Here is a 23,008-nt window from a genome sequence, read left to right on the forward strand (position 1 = left end):
TTTTTGTGTAACGAATGGGAACGTTAGACTGTAGCTCCTCTGGCGGGAGTTTTATACTAAAAGAGTTTATACTGAAAAGTCACTGCTGCCGTGGATTTGATAAAAACAGCTAATACCGTCCAGTTTGACCAAAAAAGGTAATATTTGTGTTACGGATCTATGCTAACATATACGCCAATATATACGCGCAATAATGCTTGTACATACTTTAGTTATTTTAACGCTTGCAAACGAGGAGAACTCCGCGGTCGTACGGTCTATTATTCTAGTAATAGACAAGTAAACTACATCTACTTTAACCGTGCATGCTAACGTCTGTGTGCATAAATGAACTAGGAGCAGATACGCTTTGTTTTTATCCGTGACGTAAAAGACACACGCACAAGCACGCGCTGATTGAAGTTGCCTAGATATGTCATTGATTGCAAATCACATGTCTGGAAAGTTGTCAGTTTGTGAACAGCTTTTGTTGACTGTGACACAATTAAAAATCTGACTACATACAGTTTTGTGACCCTCTGAATATCATGTCTTCTTTCGGCTGTTCCCGTTAGGGGGCGCCACAGCGGATCATCAGTCTCCATACCCTTGTGCACTGCATGGGGAATGAACGTTTTTACTTTGTATTATAGCAAATATCATACATTTATATTGAGAATTCATGATGCATCATGCTTATTTTCTCCATTAATATGGTTAAGTTATATGAGGAATGATGCAAATGTACATCAGTTTATTTTGTAAAATATGTTCACAGCCTTTAATAATCATCCAGTATGAAAGCAGCTGACAAGATTTTGTCCTTATCGGAGGGAGATGATATAAAGGAGCTCCAGCATCATTTGACAACTCTGTCTAATGATCAGGTGTGTACTTAAAACACAGAGAAATGATAATAGATGAGAATCTTACACTTGTGATTATATCGCTGAGCAGCAATGAGATTTTTATTGGATTATTATTTATTCCAGTGAGCTTGACCAGTTCTTTATCAGTTTTTAGAAATAAATTGTTGAGTAAGTGTGTAAGTGTTGTGAGAATACAGAATAAAGTATATGAATTGAAGTATTCTCTTTCTTTCTCTCTCTCTCTTTCTCTCTCTCTCTCTCTCTCTCTCTCTCTCTCTCTCTCTCTCTCTCTTTCTCTCTCTGTGCATTATTTAATATGGTACATACAGTATATGTGCAGGAAAATTGATTTTGCCAACATTCACCAAATCCAGTGATTGCATAAACAATAGAGCTGAAAGACATTTTTATTTTTGTTGTGCTTTAAAGGAGATTATGCTTTAAAATTTAAGCTCACTTTTTTCTGCAGTTGACTGCAATGATCACAAATGCTGCTCTGAAAGGCAAGGATACAGCAGCCTTGATCAAAGCTATATTTAGAGGTAATTTGCATGACACATGCTTTGGCACACGCTGCTTTTCCTAAACATTAACAAATGTTTTTTTTTGTATGCCTTATTTAAGGCTCACCAGTGAGTAGTTCGGATGGGGCTGGTCGGAGGTTGTGTGTGTATAAACACTGTATTCCTCTCTGTGAATCGGGAGACCTACAGACAGAGGTGGCTTCAGATATTATCGGGTTGCTAATGTTAGAGGTAAAAAAAAAAAAACTTTATGTATTAAAAATGTATTATTGTATTGTTTTCTTTAGTGGAATTCAATCGATGCCAAAAGCCATCGTCACTATTAGGGTCTAAAATGTGAGAGTATGCGTTTGAATGTAAGGATGTTCTTGTGTTACAGACCCATGTTCTACCTGGCCCTGCACTGGCAGCGTTGGCATCTTTATATGTGGACGCAATAAAAGGGGGTGAAATGGGAAGTGGTAAATCACTAGAGCTTTTCCCTACCATCCTCACTGCCCTGGCAGCTACAGAGACTTTAGCTTATGGCAAAGGTGATGTTTTTTTTCTCACACCACATCTCTGGGGTTCTTACATGTTTACATTTTTTATATCACTCACTACTGTTCTCTATTCTGTTCTTTTGTATTTAGGAAAGTTAAGTGGAGAGGAATACAAGAAGCAGCTGATCAATAGCCTTTGTTCAAGCAGGTACGTATTCTTTTTTTTTTATTAATTTTTTGTCTGTTTTAAATGTATAATGGACAGATCCAAATTAATGAATAAGGCTCTATTCAATCACTGTGGCCATTTAAGGTGGGGATTGCGTTTGTTCTTGAACTGTGAATACAGAGCCAATCTCTCCGGTTATATGCAGTATTTAGTGCTCTCTCTGGTCTTGATTACATTGTTAATACATTGTTAATGAAAAAACAAATGTTAAATTTATACTTTAATGTGTGAGGTAAACCTAAATAATTGATTGACTGCTGGAACAAATCATATATGAAGAATAACCAACATATAAATGTACATTTTATAACCTAATTATCTCTGTAAAGCTGCATTGGTACAATGTATATTGTTAAACGCGCTATACAAATATAACTGAATTAAACTAAAAGCAAAATCTTGTGATGTATTTTTTTTTTTAACAGGTGGGACCCCCAGTGTGTGATCCACCTCACCACCATGTTCAGGTTAAAAATAACCCAGAATGTTTACCCTTGAATTGGATCTCAGCCCACATTGCTGTGGTATTTTATTTACGTTTTTACATCTTTATCTGCACACGTCCTGGAAGTTTTCTGTTTTTCTGTGTTTTAAAGGGATGTGCCCTTATCTCCAGAGGAGTTGCAGTTTCTGATTGAGAAGGTCCTGAGGATGTTCCATAAACTGGACCTGCAAGAGATACCTCCTGTAATTTACCAGCTGCTGCTTCTGTCTGCCAAGGTCTGCTAATTTTACATGCCTGCCTCATATTACACAGTCGCAATATGTGTAAAGTGTTTATAAGGAGAAAGGGATAAACCTGGTTACAAAAAAGTCTTGAAAGCACTTGAAATTTTGCAGAGACAAACAGAACCCTGAGCTCCTTGTATTTAACAAAGTGTAAATGAACCATGTAATCTCTAATCAATGAAATCAGGAATTCAATGGTTATTTTTGGTTCATTCCAAATGATTAGAAATGTTTGTGCTGTTTTGATTAAGACTAGCCTCAAAAAATAGTCAGGATCACTAAAACAATTAGTGATTGGTGTGAATGTGGCTGCGTACGTATACCATCTGGAGCGAATCCTATTTTCCTAATGCAGGTACTATTGTTTAACCCTTTAATGCACAAGCTATGCAAACCCCTTCGAATGCACAACATGGGTCTAACATTTCATTGGCATTTTGTTTGCTTCATCTTGTTAAGTCATTCAGCATTTCATATTCCCTGATCTATAAATTCCATGATCCATGAATATTCCGAATATCTTTTTATCAATGACAACAAATTATCAACAAAAAATCTTTTTAGGTATTGTGATATTACATAAAATACACACATGGATCAAAAGTGATCTATCTATGCAAGTGTATTACACTTCTGACATAACAAATTTGCTCAATTTACCTTTAATTATGTTATTATGAATAATTATATATCTATAATATAAGTTTATCTATAGATCATTTATATCTATATATCATCTATATTTTAATATAGTCATTTTCAAATTCACACCCATGCAAGTGTGATTTAAAAAAAAGAATAGCAACAAAAAAAAATTAGATGCAGCTCACTGATAAGTGGCGCTATGGTGAGCTATTTAAAAAAAAAAAAAAAAAAAAAAAAGGCCCGCGGGCAGCATGTTAGTGACCCCTGCTTTAGACCAACACATTTAACACTTGAAACATGTTAATTTGACACTTTACCAGACATAACACACACACACACACACACACAGGGTGGTGGTTGCATTTTGTTTTATTATCCCACATCTTCCCTTATTGCTTCTATAATATGGTTTTGAAGGTGGGATGTGCCCGCCAAGTGCTTCTTCATATTTGCCATGACCAGCTCTTTGACCAGCTTCTTGATGAATATGCATTGGTCATGTACACCCCATGTAATCACGGTGCTGTGGTGTATAGTTGGTGTTTTTTTTTTTGAGGGTGGCAACATCCAGCACTTTGTACCATAGCACCATTGGTCAAGTCCAGGTTGTCCGCTTACATGAGTAGGTGCGAACCATCTGATCCACTGTCCACTCTTTCTTTGGTTCTATTATAGTACTGGCTCATTTCTGGGTTTTTTTTAACCCTGTTGTCATCCACTGCTTTGTTATCATGCATAGTCTTTAGGAGGACAACATACTTTCCCCTCTTCTGCAACATAGCTTACCATGATCATGTTGCCATAGAATGTAAATTCTAAGCTATACTTTTCCTTCAATTTGTCCAGCTTGTCCTGGCAAAGAAACCCCACAATGGTTAGGTTGCAGCAGATCCAGAAACAGTTCCTGTAAAAGCATGTGCTAGCTCTTGTCCACACTTGCAAGAAAGGTTAATCTAATAAAGGACATGAATTCCTCTTTGTCAATGTTTCTCAACTCTTTTCCCTTTGCTGCTGCTAATCTACCTCCCTAATTTGGTACATTTCAGAACCTCCTCAGTGATGTCACTGATGAATATATCCCAGGCATCTTTCAATGAAATAGCTGTGGAACCTGGTGCAGGTCCTGGGCATCTTCTCAGAATGTTTTGCTTCTTAATCTGCTTTGAGTGGGTGGGATGCTCACTCCAGTAAAACCTATTTCATGCAATCTATTGAACTAGATCTGAGTTTCACTCATCAGGCAAGTTCTCAATGTCATCAAGTGAGACTTCTTCATCTAGGAGAGCTGGATTTACACCGAAAAATCCAAAATGACCCTATGGCATATTACCTTCGTCAGGGGTGTCCAAACTTTTCCACAAAGTGCCAGTATGGGTGCAAGTTTTCATTCCAACCAAGCCACACCAGATTCCACTTGTTTAGATCTTCATTCTATCTATCAGGTGTAACCCTTGTTTGTTTGGAATGAAAACCTGTACCCACCCTGGTCTAGGTCAACATCATCAGGTATTTCAGACTTAGTACTAAGAACTGCCTCATCTTCCTCATGCTTTTCTACATGTAGCATCTCTACAACCATTAAAGCCCTTATTCTTGAATGAAAGGAACCAGCCATAATAAAACAATGGATAATGCTGTGAAAGGTGTGGAAGTACAGGTAGATGTGTTTCTGGAGTAAATGTGTTCCTACTTGAAAAAATGAGCAAATATCAAAGCTTCCTACACGGGTAATTTTTGACCCATTTATGTAAATAAATTGTGGAACATAATAGTTTGTGGAAATCCAAAACATGATATTTAAAGAATACCTGAAATCATAAATAATAAAATGTTTCTTTCACAGATTCAGCAAAGAAACACTCAGCTATGAATGAAATAACGTGAATTAGAAGGGTAGTGATGAGTTTTATTTAAAAATCAAGAAGGAAATATGAAAATAAGGACTTGAGATTATCAAAAAACAAATTAATTGAGCAATACCTGGAATACTGATGATATTAATTTCTTGCAAAGGTAAAGAAAATAAAAACTCATTCATGTCACTTTAGATCCATGTTGTGCATCAAAGGGTTAAATACATTTATTCCATACATGTATTTTTTTTTTTTTCTTCAATAAATCACAATATCCACTTCTTCAACATAAATATACATGCATGTTTAATGGATACACTGTTTAGAGGAGAAATAATTACAGTATATTTTATATTTATATAGATCTTTTCTATAAACAAACTGTCTCTTTCTTGAGCAGGGCTGTAAAAAGCTTCTGCTGGAGGGAATTATTAACTATTTTCGAGAGCAGGACCTTCGCCAGAAAGAGGAGCAAAGCAAAGGAGAGTATGTATGATTGTTTATGCAGTCCATATATATGTATTGTATCAGTATTTGGACAGTGATACAATTTTGCTTCTGAACACAACCACAATGGTTTTGATTCCTAAACATTGAATAAATTTAGTAAATCCCTTTATTGCTTTATTTTAAATCCATTGTGATGGTGTGTGTGTGTGTATGTATGTAATATATATATATATATATACACACACACATGCGGCGCTCTCAACGCTGTGGCCGTTAGGGTTGCACAAGCCTTAGTGCTGGTCCCAAGCCCGGATAAATGGGGAGGGTTGCGTTAGGAAGGGCATCCTGCGTAAAAACGTGCCAAATCAAACATGCGGATGGTCCGCTGTGGCGACCTCTAATGGGAGATGCCGAAAGAAAGCTTTTTATTTATATATATATCCATATATACACTGTATATAAAATTAATGTATGGATTCTGCTTGAATATGAATGTTTGTGATGTTGATCCTGAGTTCATATGCTGTTTCACTGAGCCATGTGCAATTGTACAAATGATTAATGCTTTAATTGTGCTGTGTTGTCAGGAGTAAGGATGTTGAGGTACAGACCATCCCACAGGACCAGTTGAGGCATGTGGAAGGAACTGCTATACTGCACATTGTATTTGCCATTCGCCTTGATCACGAGCTTGGACGAGAGTTCTTAAAAAGTCTCAAGGTAAACACTTTTTTCAAGTTTCCACACAAGCTTCAGTTTTATTCTCATAGATTCGATATTCAGATTGTACCTAAAACGTGTGCATGGCTGCATTATTATACCCACAACCCTAAAAATAATTTTATTTGCATCTAGAAGCATAAATGTCACCAAATATAATATAAAATTTAATTTGTCTCTGTAGGTATCTCAGGGTCAGCCACTGTGTCCCTTCAGTATTGCTCTGCTGCTTTCTGTGGCTCGTATTCAGCGACATGAAGAGCAAGTACGTTCTGGCACGTTCAGGAACTATTAGGAAACACTGCATTAATGCACATGGCTTTAATCTTAAGATGGCTCTTTGCTTTGTCTCTGATTATTATGTAGGTGTTTGAGTTTTTGAAAGGTGCAATCACTAAGAGTTTTAAGGATGAACAAGCTCAGCAAGGTTCTAAGTTTCTTCAGGATCTGCTTCCCTCCTGCCACAGTGTATCTTACATGATCATGGACACAGTTAGAAACAGGTCAGCATGAGCTCACCTCATGTTTTACTTTTACTGTCCCTGTTAGTAAAACAGTGAAAAAATTAGATTTTTTAGTGTAAATTACATGTTCGTGTTACTTACCGGTATGTTATATTTGTTTGATAGTAGGGATGCACCGAATATTCGGCCACCGAAAATTTTCACCGAAAGACTTTGATCACCGAAAAAACGCGGCCGAAACAGTTTGTTGTGATGACGCAAACAGAAACCGCGGCCTGCACGTGCATGTCTGAAACAACATGTCTGCGGTGTGGACGTATTTCAGTATATCTGAGAAAGACCCACGGATAGCGATTTGCAAAACATGTAATGCCGAAATTTCGTCTGCAAAAACTTTCTCCACGTCGGGTTTAATTTATCACCTGAAATCCAAACATCCCGATCGCTATACTGAATATGAGAAGAACGCGGCACAGAAAAGCAAAACCCCTCCGAGCACACGCACTCCGTCTGTGGTGGACGTTGTTAAAAAGGCAGGAAGTTTCCCAGTGATATTGTTGTATTGTTTTATCTTCAAGCAGTTGCACTTGTTCTGAATGCACTTTGTTTTTATGAAAAGACATATTTAATTTTACAACCTTTCAGCAGGCCAGAGGGCCTGTACATTATTATTTAATGTACACATGAGTGCATTTAAGTTAAACATTTGAGTTTGAATTTTAATTTATTTTATCCTGTGCATTGTTTTAATGTGCTATAAATAAATATTTTCATAATTTGTAATTGATTTATTCTTTGAAACTTTAATATTAATTTATGCAATTGAAATGCCTTGATTTTAGTAAGTTTAGTACACGGTCATGGCCATAAATGCAATGGTAATAATAATTGGCATCATTTCTTTCGGTTTTCGGTTTTCGGCCTTGCTTTCCTCTTTTTTCGGTTTCGGCCCAGAATTTTCATTTCGGTGCATCCCTATTTGATAGTTCACTTAGTAGTGCTTGTGTTTATTCTCCAGATTGTTTGGGGATTTTCTGGTATTAAAACTGAGCACTGCTGATGTTTGACTTCAGATTCAACTTTAAAAAAATATATCTTTTATTTAAATATATTTTGGTTTGTCATTTTTGTTTAGTGTGTTCGGCTGGGATCATGTCACACAGAGCTTGGTGCAGTTAGGCTTCATCCTTCTGGACTTGTTCGGCTCAAAGGCAGGACCTTTTGGAAAGACCAATGAAATTGCCACTGCTGTAGCGAAAACACCTTCTCAATTGGCATGTAAACTCGGTGGGCAAATTCTTCTAGAGAGCTTTAAGGTCAGTTTTGTTTTGTTTTGTTTTGTTATCGAGTTTAAAACTGTGTTTTAAACACTTATTTTAACAGCCAGTGTTTTACCATTAGATACATGAGCCAATCCGGGGAGAAATCCTGGAGCAAGTCCTGAATCGTTTGGTTTCTAAGACCGCTTCACCAGTTACACATTTTATTGGTATTGAATTAATCATAATTATTGAAAAATTGCAAGCATTTGCAACATATTTACAATAATTTCTAATTTGTATAATATTTGATATCTCTTCTCTTCCAGATCTACTTTACAATATTGTGATTTCTGCTCCTATGATCCTTCTGGAGTCCTCCTCAAAAGTAATAGAGACCTTTGACCAGTTATCTTTCCTGCCCCTCACTACAGTTCAGGGGTTACTCAAAGCAGTGCAGGTAAACTCTAGAGAGCTAGGAATGTTTTATGTTAGCTAATGAAACATTTATACGGTTGGCTTTGTCAAAGCATTTATACATTTGTCAATGTGGTAACAATGCTACTTTTTAAACTCCTTTATTTTAATTAATAAATTTTTTTCTAAGCCACTGCTCAAAGTCAGTATGAGCTTAAAGGATGCCCTAATTTTGGTGCTGCGGAAATCAATGTTCTCCAGGTAATAATATAACCCACATTCGAATTTTGTACATTTCATGCTATTCCTTATCTGATTGGATGATATTTGTCTTAAATATATACCTTAAAAAAAAAAAAAAAAAAAAAAAAAAAAAAAATATATATATATATATATATATATATATATATATATATATATATATATATATATATATATATATATATATATATATATATATATATATATATATATATATGGGTTAATGTGGTTAATAAAATAACTAGGATAATAAAACTTTCCAAATATCACAATATATATATATATATATATATATGGGTTAATGTGGTTAATAAAATAACTAGGATAATAAAACTTTCCAAATATCACAATATATATATATATATATATATATATATATATATATATATATATATATATATATATATATATATATATAGTGGAACCCGGTTATGTTGATGTCCTAGGGGGTCGCCAAAAAGCATCGAGGTAACCGATGATCGAGATAAACGAAAATCAATATGGCGGCAGTATATTAACGTGCTTGAAATTTCTTTATGTACATGATGTGCGTTAATAAATGAGAATGTGCATGCACGTGTTTTTGGAGGTTTTTTTACACATAAGCATTGCCGCGATTTGTTTGATGAAGGCATGATATAAAAATACATACATGTTTGTTAACTGTCAGGAACCACCTGCCACGCCCCCTTCGTCCCCCTTCGGCGTGTCAGGTGTTTTCTCAGCCGCTTTCTCTGAAGCTCCCGGCTTCAATCGCGCACATATGGTGCTCGTTTAGCATCATCACCAGCTCCTATTTAAACTTCCACACTCTCACTGTCCGTTATTGTTGGTATATGTTGGTTCACGGCGGTCGTTGTTATCGCTCATGTGTATCCCGGTACGTGTCTTCCCACCGGCACTCTCTCAACGGCTGAGCTTTTCTTCCCAAAGCCGCGCCGCGCCCCTACTAACACTACGAACACTAGCACTAACTAACAGCAGAGATTCACCAGTATACAATACAACACCTGTAGCATCTGTAAGGTTAAATTTTTCCGCCACTTTCGCAAATTCTTCTGCGGCTGCACCGAGATAACCGACGTTAAATGGCAAATTTTTTCCCCCTTGTGCTCGAGATATCAGGGTTCAGCGACATGGAAAAGTCGCCATAACCAATAAAAAATGCTTAGAAAAAGCGAGAATTTGGCGGTTCCACTTAAAAAATGTCGACTTAATAGGGTTGTTGAGGTAACCGAGGTCGAGATAAGTGGGTTCCACTGTGTGTGTGTGTGTGTGTGTGTGTGTGTGTGTGTGTGTGTGTGTGTGTATGTGTGTATATATATATATATATATATATATATATATATATATATATATATATATATATATATATATATATATATATATATATATATATATATATATATATATATATATATATAGGTGCGCTTAGTGATATTTGGAAAGTTTCCACAGAAGAACTAATCACTGACTGATTCTCTGTAGCCAATTGGATGGACGAAAGTCTGCTGTGGCTGGTTTTCTTTTGCTGCTAAAGAACTTTCGGGTCTTGGGAAGTCTGGCTTCTAGTCAGTCCAGCCAGGCCCTGACCTCCAGCCAGGTAACCAAAGTGCCAGTGCTGATTACCCATGTCACTTGTTAATCATCTTCATGGTCTACACTGAATATAGAGTACAAGTGCTTTTCCAGCAGTTATTGATCACAGCAACACAGCATGCAAGGTTTGGTAGAGAAGTGTGAGTTAAAGGGTATGTGTTGTGCTCCTCAGGTCCAGGCAGATGTCCACTCACGCTATAACACTGCTGCTAACGAGGCTTTCTGTCTGGAGATCCTGAACAGTCTTCGACGCTGTCTCAGCCAGCAAGCTGATGTTCGTCTCATGCTGTACGAGGTCAGATTTTTCTCTTTTCTTCTTATCTTTTATTTTATAATCTTGGATTTTTTCCTGTTATTCTAGACAATGAATACTGTGTATGGGTGCCAATCTACACGTAATACCATATAATGGCAAAGCAAAAATCCCTGCATTTATGGCTAGAGGGAAGTGCAGGATACAAACAATATTTCATTTATCTTGAGGCTTCTGTCTGACCAATCTGCCATAATAGATTGCTCCTGATTGCTTGTTTTGGCCCAGCGGCCAGCTCTAGCCAGAGTCAATTCAATTTCATTTATTTGTATTTATTTATCAGTTTATTTAATCATTTAAGCTCTTTCTTCAAGCTCAGGAAGTTTCTTTAACTTTCTGGTTGGTTTTGGTGCTAATCTGCATTTTCAGCTATTAAACTTTGATTTCTGTAAAGCTGCTTTGAGACAATATCTTTTGTGAAAAGCGCTATAGAAATAAATTTGACTTGACTTAAACTGTGCCTTTCCAAATCATGTCCAATCAATTGCATTTGCCATAAGTATTAATATTGTTGTTTGTTGAATAATCTTTATTCAAGGGTTTCCATGATGTTCTACGACGCAACTCTCAGTTGGCAGGGTCCATTATGCAGACACTTCTGTCACAGGTGGGTTGTTGTACCTTGGAGAAGAAAACTGTTCTTGTTATTTATATGTTAAGTATTTATTAACTTCATATTATTTAATATTAAAATTAAAATGGCTATTAAAATTGTTTGCCAATGTCTGTTCTCTAGCTAAAGCGATATTATGAGCCTGAGCAGGACCTTTTGCCACCTGTGAAGTTGGAGTCATGCATAAGTGCACAGGGTGATCAGATCTTCCTCCAGGAGCCTCTGGTGTGTGTGTGTGTGTGTGTGTGTGTGTGTGTGTGTGTGTGTGTGTGTGTGTGTGTGTGTGTGTGTGTGTGTGTGTGTGTGTGTGTGTGTGTGTGTGTGTGTGTGTGTGTGTGTGTGTGTGTGTGTGTGTGTGTGTGTGTGTGTGTGTGTGTGTGTGTGAGAGAGATTTTATCCCCTAATAACATTTACATCTAAATTGGTTGACCTTTTTTCCTCATTTAGGCTCATTTGCTCTCTTGCACCATCCACTGCCTGCTGTGGTATCAAAGTGTTCAAGATCCATCTGGAGGTGGGAGTGATGATGAAGAGGAAGATGAAGAAGGGTTTCAGGATGAACTCCATACAATTCTGGAGAGTGTAACTAGACGCATGATCAAGTGTGAGCTGGAGGACTTTGAGCTGGTATGCACTTTAAACTGCAGGGTTTCAGACGATTCAAATTGTCTGAGGAACCTAAATAAATTTCATCTGCCTCTGATAGGATAAGTCAGCTGAGTTTTCCATGGCATCCAGTGTTGGAGTGAAGAACAGTCTCTTTGCCGTGCTAGTGATGGGAGTGTATGAGGTTCTCATAGAATACAACTTCATCGCAGGCAACTACAGGTTGAGCATTGGAAGTGTTGTGTTATAAGGCTTTCTAGGCTTTCACCCCTGTTAGTTAAAGCATCTAAATTGACCGTTTGAGAGTAAATTTGAAATTCTGACAATGGATTGTTAGGATTGTTACATTTTTGTGAAAGTTTTGCTAGAGAACAATCTGCTTACCAAAGAATGAACACGGGTAAGAACAGTGTTGATTGTACCTAAAAAGGTTTCACTGTTTAGATACTAATTAAGATTATTACATTCTTTTTTTTCTGTAAACCACAGACTATATAATAGTGTGTGTCTTTTTTAGTATTTTTTGTGTGTGTGTTTTGAGCAGCAAAAGCCGTTTTCAAGATGTTCTGGAGCTTTTTAATCATTACTACAAGCTGGCTGAGATCCTCAGGGAGAAGTCTGGAAAGGGCCGGACCCCTGCTAGTAAATCTCCACGCAGTCTTCTCTCTGTGGGATTTGTGTCCACCCTACTGACTGCTCTCTTCCGGTATATAGCAGTAAACATGTGTTTCAATGAGTATGGTCTTAAACTTGTCATGAATTTTGACAAGTCAGTGTAAAATAACCACCACAGATCACATGGTGATCAATGCATATTGTGTCTTAAAATGCCTGGTTCTGATCAGATATACACGGTTTGATTGCTGTTCGCCTGTGCAGGGACAGTACTCGCACTCATGAAGAGAGCTTGTCAGTGCTGCGCTCCAGTGGAGAGTTTCTTCGCTACAGTGTGAGTGCAGCTCTGCAGAAAGTCCAACACCTGGAGGAGACGGGCTACACAGATGGACCTGAGGGCCAGAACTCTGAGAAGACTTTCCGCTATCTCTGTGAAATCACTAGGTCTCCTCTTCTGCAAAACATACTCAGACTTTATTTAAAGGTGTTCTCTCAACATATCTGGGATAGTTTTTAAGATTGACAAAAACAATTATAGATAGATAGATAGATAGATAGATAGATAGATAGATAGATAGATAGATAGATAGATAGATAGATAGATAGATAGATAGATAGATAGATAGATAGATAGATAGATAGATAGATGTATTGCATGTAATATATATATATATATATGTACAGCAAATAAATGTAAAGGCTATAGCAGTAAAAAATGTGCAGACTGTTGAGAAAGTACAAGCAAATATTTATAAGGCTATGACAGTAAAAGAAAACTGCAGACATTGTTGAAAAAGTAGAACAAATAAATAGATATAAAGGCAAATGCAGTGAAAATGTGCAGACCCTTAATGCATATGGTGTATTATCAGAGACATTACTGCACATTGTAGGTATTCTATTACTTATCAGTCAGCTATGTATATTTTGTCAGCTTTCTTGTTTGTCACCATAGGACTACTATTTGATGTGCATAAATCTGATTGGTGGGCAATGATGCTGTTTTTTTTTTTTTTTTTTTAAGTGCTGTGTGTGCTTATTGTCCTCTTTATTAAAAACACCAGCCATGTTTATCCAAGTGTAAACGTAGAAATAAGATTTTTACTTTCTTTGTTTGTTCTTAGAAAGAGAAACACTTTGCTAATGTCTGCTAAGTGCTGTAAATGTAACATCTCGTCTACTTTCTCAGTGTGCTAATGTGGCGATATACCAACATCCCATCATCTGTGGAGGATGCTGGAAAGAAGGAGAAGAGTTCCAGTGTGTCTCTGCTGTGTCTGGAGGGGTTGCTTCGAATCTTTAGCACCATAATACAGCAATACCCCACCAAAGTGTCCAACTTCCTGTGTTCTCTTGGTAGGTGACTTTATGCAGTGACAGAAAATATATAATATAATAAGATTTAGGATTTTTTTATTTTTTTATTTGTCACATAGTTATATACAGAATACAACTTGCAGTGAAATGTAAAACACATGTATAATAATAATATTTGAAATAATATTATAATTGACTTAGAGTACTTGGAGTTAGGGTTAACTGGTGTCTACATTCAAATAGAAAAAAGATGCAAAGACACCACAAAGCACAAAGACAGTGCAGGTGGAGAGATCATGGAATCAGAACTAAATGTCCCCTTATTTTCTAAGACTAATGACAAGGAGGGAATGGGAAAAGACAGCAGGCACTTGAAAGAGTTGCAGTGACCGCTGAACGTAGCAGGAACAACAGTTTGTCAGAAAACCATGAGAAAACAATGAACTGTAACAAAATCTCTGTTCTTCACAGAACTTTGCTAAAAAGAGATTGGCATCTAAAAGCATTTTGCGAATCATAACTCTTTTGGACCAATATACTCTGGTCAGAAAAAAATATTTGTGTATGAGCCTAAGAACACCATATGCACACTGAAGTCCAGAAGTAAAAGGTATGCAAGGAAACACAAATGGAGCTATGTATCTGGACAAATTAGAGTAAAATCTGACGCAGTAGACTGCTGACTCAAATCCCATTTAATATATGTATGCTTTTGAATTTGAGAGTCCATCAGAGGAAATCTCTTTGAGATTCAGAGGAAATCTCTTTGAGATTCAGAGGAAATCTCTTTGAGATTCAGAGGGAATCTCTTTGAGATTCAGAGGGAATCTCTTTGAGATTGAGTGTTGGGGAAATTAAGACAATTTACACAATGCTGTCTCAGAGCTACAACAGCTTTGCAACAAAATATTAATGTTGGTCATTTGTGAAGTCTGGATCTTTTTTGTCTATTATTTAATCCATTTTATTCTAAAGAATAATTAAAAACAACATGTAAATGTAATTGGATATAACCACCGAAAACACTGCGTTTGAAATAAAAACAAACTTTGTTTCCCCTCACTGTATTTCTGGACTGACTGACTACTTTTTCTAATGTGTATTTTTAACCGATATTAATTTTGCAGCTTCCTATAGCACAAGTAATAGCCATGTGTGTCTGTTCCCTTTAGATGTTTGTAGACAGGAGGAGGAGGAAAGTGCACCTGAAAATGGAAACTTGACAGAAAAGTCTGCGTTCTACATTCGGCAATTTCAGGTAGAAACGTTATTTAAATTTTTCCCAGCGAACCTACAGTGAGAGAGCATTCTGTCCAGACTTGATGATGTATAAAGCTGTGCATGTGTGTTTGAGAACAGCGTGCCCTGTTCAGCCAGCTGAGTGGAGGAGAGGAGGACTTCAACAGCAGAGAGTCTCAACTGCTGGTCAGCATCCTCAGTGTACTGTCCCGCCTACTGGAGCCCACCTCCCAACAGGTACCCGTTTACACAAATACTTCCATTTCAACATGATTCTAATCTTTTCTAAATATAGGTCTGTTAATTGCTATTCTTTATATGGCTTTCTTTTTTAAGTTTCTACAGATGGTTACCTGGACAGTAAAAATTTGCAAGGAATCCAGCTTTGGTAAGCCTTGCTTATACCTCTGTGAGTGTTTGCATAATAAATCATGTGATGTAATTTAGTTTTTTTCCTGTTTGATGTGCATCAGTGCAAAGAACGAGATAGGAATTTCATATAGGTTATACAAATCCTTAACTTCCGATCAGTTCAATCTGAAAGGCTTGTGGTATCCATTATTGCTTATATGAGCTCTCTCTTTCTCTTATACAGAGGATGTATCTTTTAGTAAGGGACTACTGTCTCTGCTGTTTGGTTTACATGTCCTTTACAAAAGTCCTGTGTCTCTGCTGTGGGAACTCTGTCAGGACATTCACAGTCAGCTAGGGGACATAGACCAGGTATGTGTGTCTGCCTGTCTAGTTTATATATGTTAAGCACTGTAGGAATATCATTTTTAAATTGATGTTTTATTTTATTCTCCTGTATTGCGAACTATACGTGTTTTTTATTTATATATATATATATATATATATATATATATATATATATATATATATATATATATATACAGTGAGGAAAATAAGTATTTGAACACCCTGCTATTTTGCAAGTTCTCCCACTTAGAAATCATGGAGGGGTCTGAAATTGTCATCGTAGGTGCATGTCCACTGTGAGAGACATAATCTAAAAAAAAAAAAATCCAGAAATCACAATATATGATTTTTAAACTATTTATTTGTATGATACAGCTGCAAATAAGAATTTGAACACCTGAGAAAGTCAATGTTAATATTTGGTACAGGAGCCTTTGTTTGCAATACAGAGGTCAAACGTTTCCTGTAGTTTTTCACCAGGTTTGCACACACTGCAGGAGGGATTTTGGCCCACTCCTCCACACAGATCTTCTCTAGATCAGTCAGGTTTCTGGCCTGTCGCTGAGAAACAAAGAGTTTGAGCTCCCTCCAAAGATTCTCTATTGAGTTTAGGTCTGGAGACTGGCTAGGCCACGCCAGAACCTTGATATGCTTCTTACAGAGCCACTCCTTGGTTATCCTGGCTGTGTGCTTCGGGTCATTGTCATGTTGGAAGACCCAGCCTCGACCCATTTTCAATGCTCTAACTGAGGGAAGGAGGTTGTTCCCCAAAATCCGTGGCCCCGGTCATCTTCTTTTTAATACAGTGCAATTACCCTGTCCCATGTGCAGAAAAACACCCCCAAAGCATGATGCTACCACCCCCATGCTTCACAGTAGGGATGGTGTTCTTGGGATGGTACTCATCATTCTTCTTCCTCCAAACACGTTTAGTGGAATTATGACCCAAAAGTTCTATTTTGGTCTCATCTGACCACATGACTTTCTCCCATGACTCCTCTGGATCATCCAAATGGTCATTTGCAAACTTAAGACATGCCTGGACATGTTCTGGTTTAGGCAGGGGAACCTTCCGTGCCATGCATGATTTCAAACCATGACGTCTTAGTGTATTACCAACAGTAACCTTGGAAACGGTGGTCCCAGCACTTTTCAGGTCATTGACCAGCTCCTCCCGTGTAGGGCTGATTTCTCACCTTCCTTAGGATCATTGAGACCCCACGAGGTGAGATCTTGCATGGAGCCCCAGTCCGAGGGAGATTGACAGTCATGTTTAGCTTCTTCCATTTTCTAATGATTGCTCCAACAGTGGACCTTTTTTCACCAAGCTGCTTGGCAATTTTCCCATAGCCCTTTCCAGCCTTGTGGAGGTGTACAATTTTGTCTCTAGTGTCTTTGGACAGCTCTTTGGTCTTGGCCATGTTAGTAGTTGGATTCTTACTGATTGTATGGGGTGGACAGGTGTCTTTATGCAGCTAACGACCTCAAACAGGTGCATCTAATTTAGGATAATAAATGTAGTGGAGGTGGACATTTTAAAGGCAGACTAACAGTCTTTGAGGGTCAGAATTCTAGCTGATATACAGGTGTTCAAATACTTATTTGCAGCTGTATCATACAAATAAATAGTTTAAAAATCATATATTGTGATTTCTGGATTTTTTTTTTAGATTATGTCTCTCACAGTGGACATGCACCTACGATGACAATTTCAGACCCCTCCATGATTTCTAAGTGGGAGAACTTGCAAAATAGCAGGGTGTTCAAATACTTATTTTCCTCACTGTATATATATATATATATATATATATATATATATATATATATATATATATATATATATATATATAACACTATATATCTTATAGGAGACAAATGTAGTAACAGCATCAATTACATGATGCTGTAAAAACAAAGTGCTGTATGGAGGTTTATAAGCTTCTAATGCTCCTTTGTATGAAACAAAGGGGAAGGTATCACCCCGTCTCCGTCTCCTGCTGTGTTGGTGACCATTTGCTCATGATTTAACCAATGATCCGAGAGAATGGCAAAACAGTGTGAAGCTTTGGTATTTCTATGATAATGAAGTGGTCTGAGAGACTTATCTGAGCCAGGTCAGCTACTTCCCACCTGAGTGCATTGTTCTACTTTGGAGGGACTGCCCTCCCCCATAAAAATGTGTATAAAACCCACAATCCTTAGTTCTTAAAGCTGGACTTAATTACTGCAGCGCTAAAGCAGTACGCTATTACATGTAGACTCGTCTGCAATAAAGACTAATGCTGATATATAGCCAGGTCGCCCAGTCACAGCCTTAACCACTACCTACAGTATTTTTAGCATGCGTATGAACATTGCAGATGAAAGCATTGCCACACTGATAAAATAAATACATTTACATTGTAACAGGTAGATGATAAAAACTTTATTTATACCAATGGGAAATTTACATAAATGTTTATCTGCTTTAAGTGCACATATGTTTGTTTCTCAAAAAACCTTGTCATTGATTATATGTGCAATATACATCACTTTTTGGGACCTAATTTGATTGTCATCTTTGTACACGATTTAAACTATAGGAGAAATGAGTTTTGATGCAAGACTAAATGTTTTTTTTTTCACACCCTGCTTTCTTGTCTTATAGAGTGTTACATGTTGATCATCTCCCTTTCTCTTTGTACAGGATGTTGAGGTGGAGAAGCAGTCTCACTTTGCAATTGTAAGCATGAAGACCGCAGCATCTACCACAGTGAGTTTTTTTTAAAGGCCATTTCTCACATGACCAGAGATCTGATTTTAGATTGGCTTATAAAGCACATGTCCATTTGTATTACATCTACATGCTACAATTAAAGAAACATTCATCTGACTGTTGAAATCACTCCCTCTCCAGCTCTTAGTGTTGTCCCAGGTGGGGAGGGTGTTGGATGAAGCAGATTGGTTGATATCTAAGAAAAAAGGCCAGATAACATCTGATGGAACAAACACAGGTATGACTCAGTTTTGTAATATTTTATAAGAATCATCAACTATCCCATTTTATTGGTATTATTTGTACTGTTTGTACAGAATATTTTAGTCGTACTAAAACACAGTGATGCTCTTCAATTAATGAAGGTGTTGAATTGAACTGTGTTGTCTGCTGTATGTCTCTGTGTGACAGGAGGCCCCTCACAGTCATCAGCCCAGCAGGACCCTGTGGAAAAAGCACTGACACTGCAGTTGGGCACGCTGCTGACAGCTCTGAATGAGCTTGTGCAAACAGCTCTTCCTCCTGGTGCCTGCACTGATGCCCTGCTGCGAGAGCTCAGCCGAACCTACGCCATTCTCACCACCCTCATCAAATACGTGAGATCCACACCTAGCAATTGATATGCTTCCTAAAACAACATTTTTACAAGTTATTAAAACTGGAAACCCAGAAATGATGTAGCTTAGTAGTAAAATATCAAACTAATTAAACCATACAGTTTTAATACTGGATTATAAAATATTCTAAAGGACTGCAAAAAAAAACGGTTTAAAAATTATTACTGTATTATGTAGTATTTATACCTGTTGTTTTTTCAATCATATGTACATAGATGTGCTGTAGGAAGTAAAATTTTGTGGCCTGAAATGAAATAAAATTAATTTTATAATCTGCAATTTCGCATAAATCCTAAATTGTACGTGATGTCAGTTTGAGAGGAATCTCTTTCGTACTATTAGTGTTATTCCTTTTCTGCTGCAGTATATCCAGTTGTGTGTAGCTCATCCTGGTCAACTCCCTGCTCGTCTGGAGAAACTGGTGAGAACCTGTTTTATTTTTGTTTTGTTTTTTAAATAGCTGATGTAAACCATGAGGGAGAATCTAACTTTAATAGAATATCAATGCACATGATTTTAAAATTGCACAATGGTTCTTTCTCTTATTTTTGCATGATGTGTGTGTGTGTGTGTGTGTGTGTCATGAAGGTGAAGTTATCAGGCTCTCACCTCACGCCTCAGTGCTATTCGTTCATCACATTTGTGCAGGTAAGATCTTTCTATTTTTTAATTCGCTCAGTTGACAATCATGTTATCTTTTTCACGTCACATTATCTGTTGTGTTGTAATGTACCTACAGAGTGGTGAGATGAATGGAGGAGTGAATGAGAAGAAGAAGAAGAAAAGAAAAGAAGAGGAAGCAGTGGTTGCTGCCTCTGTAAGGGGTTTTTACTCTTCTGAATATATACTTCTGGCACATACTCTGCGCTTTTCTAATGCTTGACACCATATTGCTTTAGGCTAAAGTTCTTCGTGATACAAAACCTATCCCCACTTTGATCTTCAATATTGAACAATATGAGAAGTTTCTAATTGTTCTCTCCAAGAAGTCCAAGGTAAACTGTCAAGTCATTTTATTTGATATTTTTAATAAGCAAGTAACTGTACACAAATAGAATAAGGGTGCTGAAAACAATACATACAAAAAAAAAGTAATGTTTAATAACTGACATGTTCTTCAGGTAAATCTGATGCAATATATGAAGCTGAGCACATCGCGAGACTTTCGGATCAATGCTGCCACTCTGGAGGCAGCATTACAAGAACAGCAGCAGGAGAGCCAGCAGGTTTGTTTTCTTCTGCTCTTTTACAATTCCAAAAACTAAGGATATTTAATAGCAACATCAAATGCGACGGTTGAGGATTTAGCTGATATAATTAGGTATTAATAGAAAGTGAAACACTTCTTGTACAAGTTTTGAAATGCAAAGTAAAGATAACACTTGCATAGTTGTAAAATAATTTCAAAACATTTACACACTAGAAAAAACTTCTAGTATGGAACACCTATACAGCTTTGCATTTCCCAACAATGACCTGCCATCTTTCTTTTCTCTTAGACTGACACTCAAACGCCTGAGGAGAGTGTGGCACCAAAGAAAAAGAGAAGAAAGCAGTGAAAACACAAATTTTCATTCTGGATTTTCTTTTGGATTCTCAGCAACCAAGCCAGGGGTTTCTCCTTCTTTGTATTGGACAGATTGGGCTATTTTCCTTTAGCCAATGACCCGTTAGTAATCTCAATGATCTGATAGATATCCAAAGCTTCACCTGTTTAAAAAAAAAAAAAAAAAGTGTTCATTTTTCATTTAATGTACCTTTTGTAATGTGTTATTAATTCCACAGACACTCGTATAAATCTAATGTTCTTTAATTCCTCTAATTTATAATAAATTGTTTTTGTCTATATAAAATACTAAGAAAATTATTTTTTTAAATATCAGTCGTTATGTTTCATTACACTTTAATTAATTTCAAAATGAGAAAATGCAATACGGTGTTTTTGGTCATTATGGCATTTAGCAGACACTGTTATTCAGATAAACTTGATCTCATCTATACAATTGAGTGTTAAGGCTCTTGCTCAAGGGTTCAGCAAAACCACTGAGGTACCACTGTCCATGTTTTTAGATTGATTTGTACTTACATAGAATTGACCTGCACAGAATTGTTTACACAGGAACAAGCACATTTCTATGTGTATATATATATATATATATATATATATATATATATATATATATATATATATATATATATATTAATCACACCTTGTGATAGTCCAAATCGGCGCTCCAGCCCAGTAGGATTAGATGGAGTTACACAGTCCATAATGACCTCTTTACGTAAGCACTGATCAATATCTACAGCACTGAAGAAAGCCACAGACTGAGGGAGATCATTCATGCCCAGCTTATAAGCAAATATACATCTGTGGAGACATAGCAGGCATTTCTGTCGTCATGTAAACAGGAGCATCATACCTCATGTATGAAATTGTGCTCACTGCAGATAAAACTCAAGGCAGATACGAACAGGTTAAGAATAAACTTTGCACTAACCGAGTTAGTAAGTTGGTGATCTGTAGCGCGAGTGCTGCTCTGTAGCGGTCCTCGCTCTTCACTAGGTAGCGCACTTCATCATGGATGCTGATGCAGAAGCGCCCATCTATGTCATATTCCTCCATCAACCACTTCATGGCCACCAGCATCAGGTGAAGATAGTCCACTGCTGAACTCTGCACTACCCAGTTCACCCTGCTGGTAATAAACTAAAAATACACACACACTCTAATACTGCATTTATGTCCAAAAGTACTGGTGTACTTGCTTTTCCAACATTTATGCTTCAAACTAGTGTGTTTAGAGAAAAGGTACAGTTTGCATTTGTAAAACCTTTACTAATAATTCTTTTTTTCCCCCTCATTTCCTTTTGCTATCAATGAATTGTTTTTTTTTAAACCTTAATCCGTGGCCACATTACACTTTTTACTTCAATTTCATTCAATGCATATGAACAGTGGAGACTGAAAACGCAAGCTCAGCACTATGGAGTTGCAGCCCAAAGTTCAAGTTTGAGGACCTGCAAATTCACATTGCATGAAGACTAGTGACTCTCTGCATGAAACATTGATTAGAGCATTGAAGATTTGGCAGCATTCTGTTTTATGCAACACATCTTTAAAAGTAAAAAAAAATAAATACAATCAACATAAAAAAAAAAAAAAAAAAAAACGCTTGGATTGAGGTGTCACTGCGTACATAAACATGCTAGATTTTAGCATCATCACAACCAATTGCCACCCACTTTCACAGCATGTATCTGTAAATGTAATTATTTTTTTTTATTGTAAAGGGGTTAAGGTTAGGTTTAGTATTTCTCACATTTAGCAAAGTGCTTCAAAAATTACAAAGAAGTCTTTCTACTTTTCAATGTCAGAAATCGGTACATCTTAAACAGTAAACTATTTGAATTTGTAAAGGGTTCTAATGTTTGTTGTTAAAAAATTAAAATACCTCTTCTTTGACAGCAGCTGGCTCCAAGGCTCGGGAGATTCTACAGCCTAGCACAGGGGTGGATGGCTGCTCTGAGTGAGCAATGCTCTCCAGCTTGTTGAACATCTCCGATTCAGTACCTCCACTCCACACACGTCGTCCCACTATATCCCACTTCCTCTTACTCCGAGATCTAAAACAAGTTTTATTCAGAGGTTTTCATAATTTAGTGACTATGATATTCCCAAATAACTTCTTACCGAACCTCTACGAATCAAGTCAGCCAAAGCTAAAAGATCTACAATAACTTCTTAAGGTTT

At 37.0% G+C, this 23,008-nt stretch overlaps 2 protein-coding genes across 4 annotated transcripts in view; one reads left to right on the forward strand and one right to left on the reverse strand.

The window, feature by feature from the left end:
• fanci (FA complementation group I) lies at positions 1–21,073 on the forward strand. 2 transcript variants are annotated; one of them, XM_083547535.1, is made up of 38 exons: positions 1–137; positions 758–866; positions 1,318–1,390; positions 1,473–1,603; positions 1,752–1,905; positions 2,005–2,062; positions 2,509–2,550; positions 2,680–2,803; positions 5,711–5,796; positions 6,348–6,480; positions 6,665–6,745; positions 6,847–6,983; positions 8,080–8,260; positions 8,346–8,433; positions 8,533–8,663; positions 8,811–8,881; positions 10,370–10,484; positions 10,653–10,775; positions 11,332–11,400; positions 11,530–11,631; positions 11,854–12,033; positions 12,113–12,234; positions 12,557–12,718; positions 12,892–13,071; positions 13,817–13,983; positions 15,117–15,202; positions 15,304–15,420; positions 15,520–15,571; positions 15,779–15,906; positions 18,569–18,634; positions 18,779–18,875; positions 19,049–19,233; positions 19,619–19,675; positions 19,843–19,902; positions 19,994–20,071; positions 20,154–20,249; positions 20,376–20,480; positions 20,754–21,073. In XM_083547535.1, exons 2-38 carry the CDS (start codon positions 777–779, stop codon positions 20,811–20,813), a joined length of 3,987 nt encoding a protein of 1,328 aa, XP_083403661.1. In that variant the 5' UTR covers positions 1–137; positions 758–776; the 3' UTR covers positions 20,814–21,073. The 2 variants fall into 2 exon arrangements, with proteins under 2 accessions (XP_083403661.1, XP_083403660.1); XM_083547534.1 differs by having other exon boundaries at positions 41–137; positions 5,708–5,796.
• Positions 20,266–23,008, reverse strand: part of polg (polymerase (DNA directed), gamma) — an 11,716-nt gene continuing 8,973 nt past the window's right edge. For both annotated transcript variants that reach the window (XM_083547537.1, XM_083547536.1), the window contains exons 20-23: positions 22,710–22,881; positions 21,756–21,964; positions 21,465–21,625; positions 20,266–20,964 (exon numbers count right to left, since the gene is read on the reverse strand). In XM_083547537.1, the coding sequence (XP_083403663.1) occupies positions 20,900–20,964; positions 21,465–21,625; positions 21,756–21,964; positions 22,710–22,881 (607 nt within the window). In that variant the 3' untranslated portion in view covers positions 20,266–20,899. The remainder of the gene's footprint in view (positions 20,965–21,464; positions 21,626–21,755; positions 21,965–22,709; positions 22,882–23,008) is intronic.

This window comes from Silurus aristotelis, assembly GCF_946808225.1.
Source record: "Silurus aristotelis genome assembly, chromosome: 7".
Lineage (NCBI taxonomy): Eukaryota > Metazoa > Chordata > Actinopteri > Siluriformes > Siluridae > Silurus > Silurus aristotelis.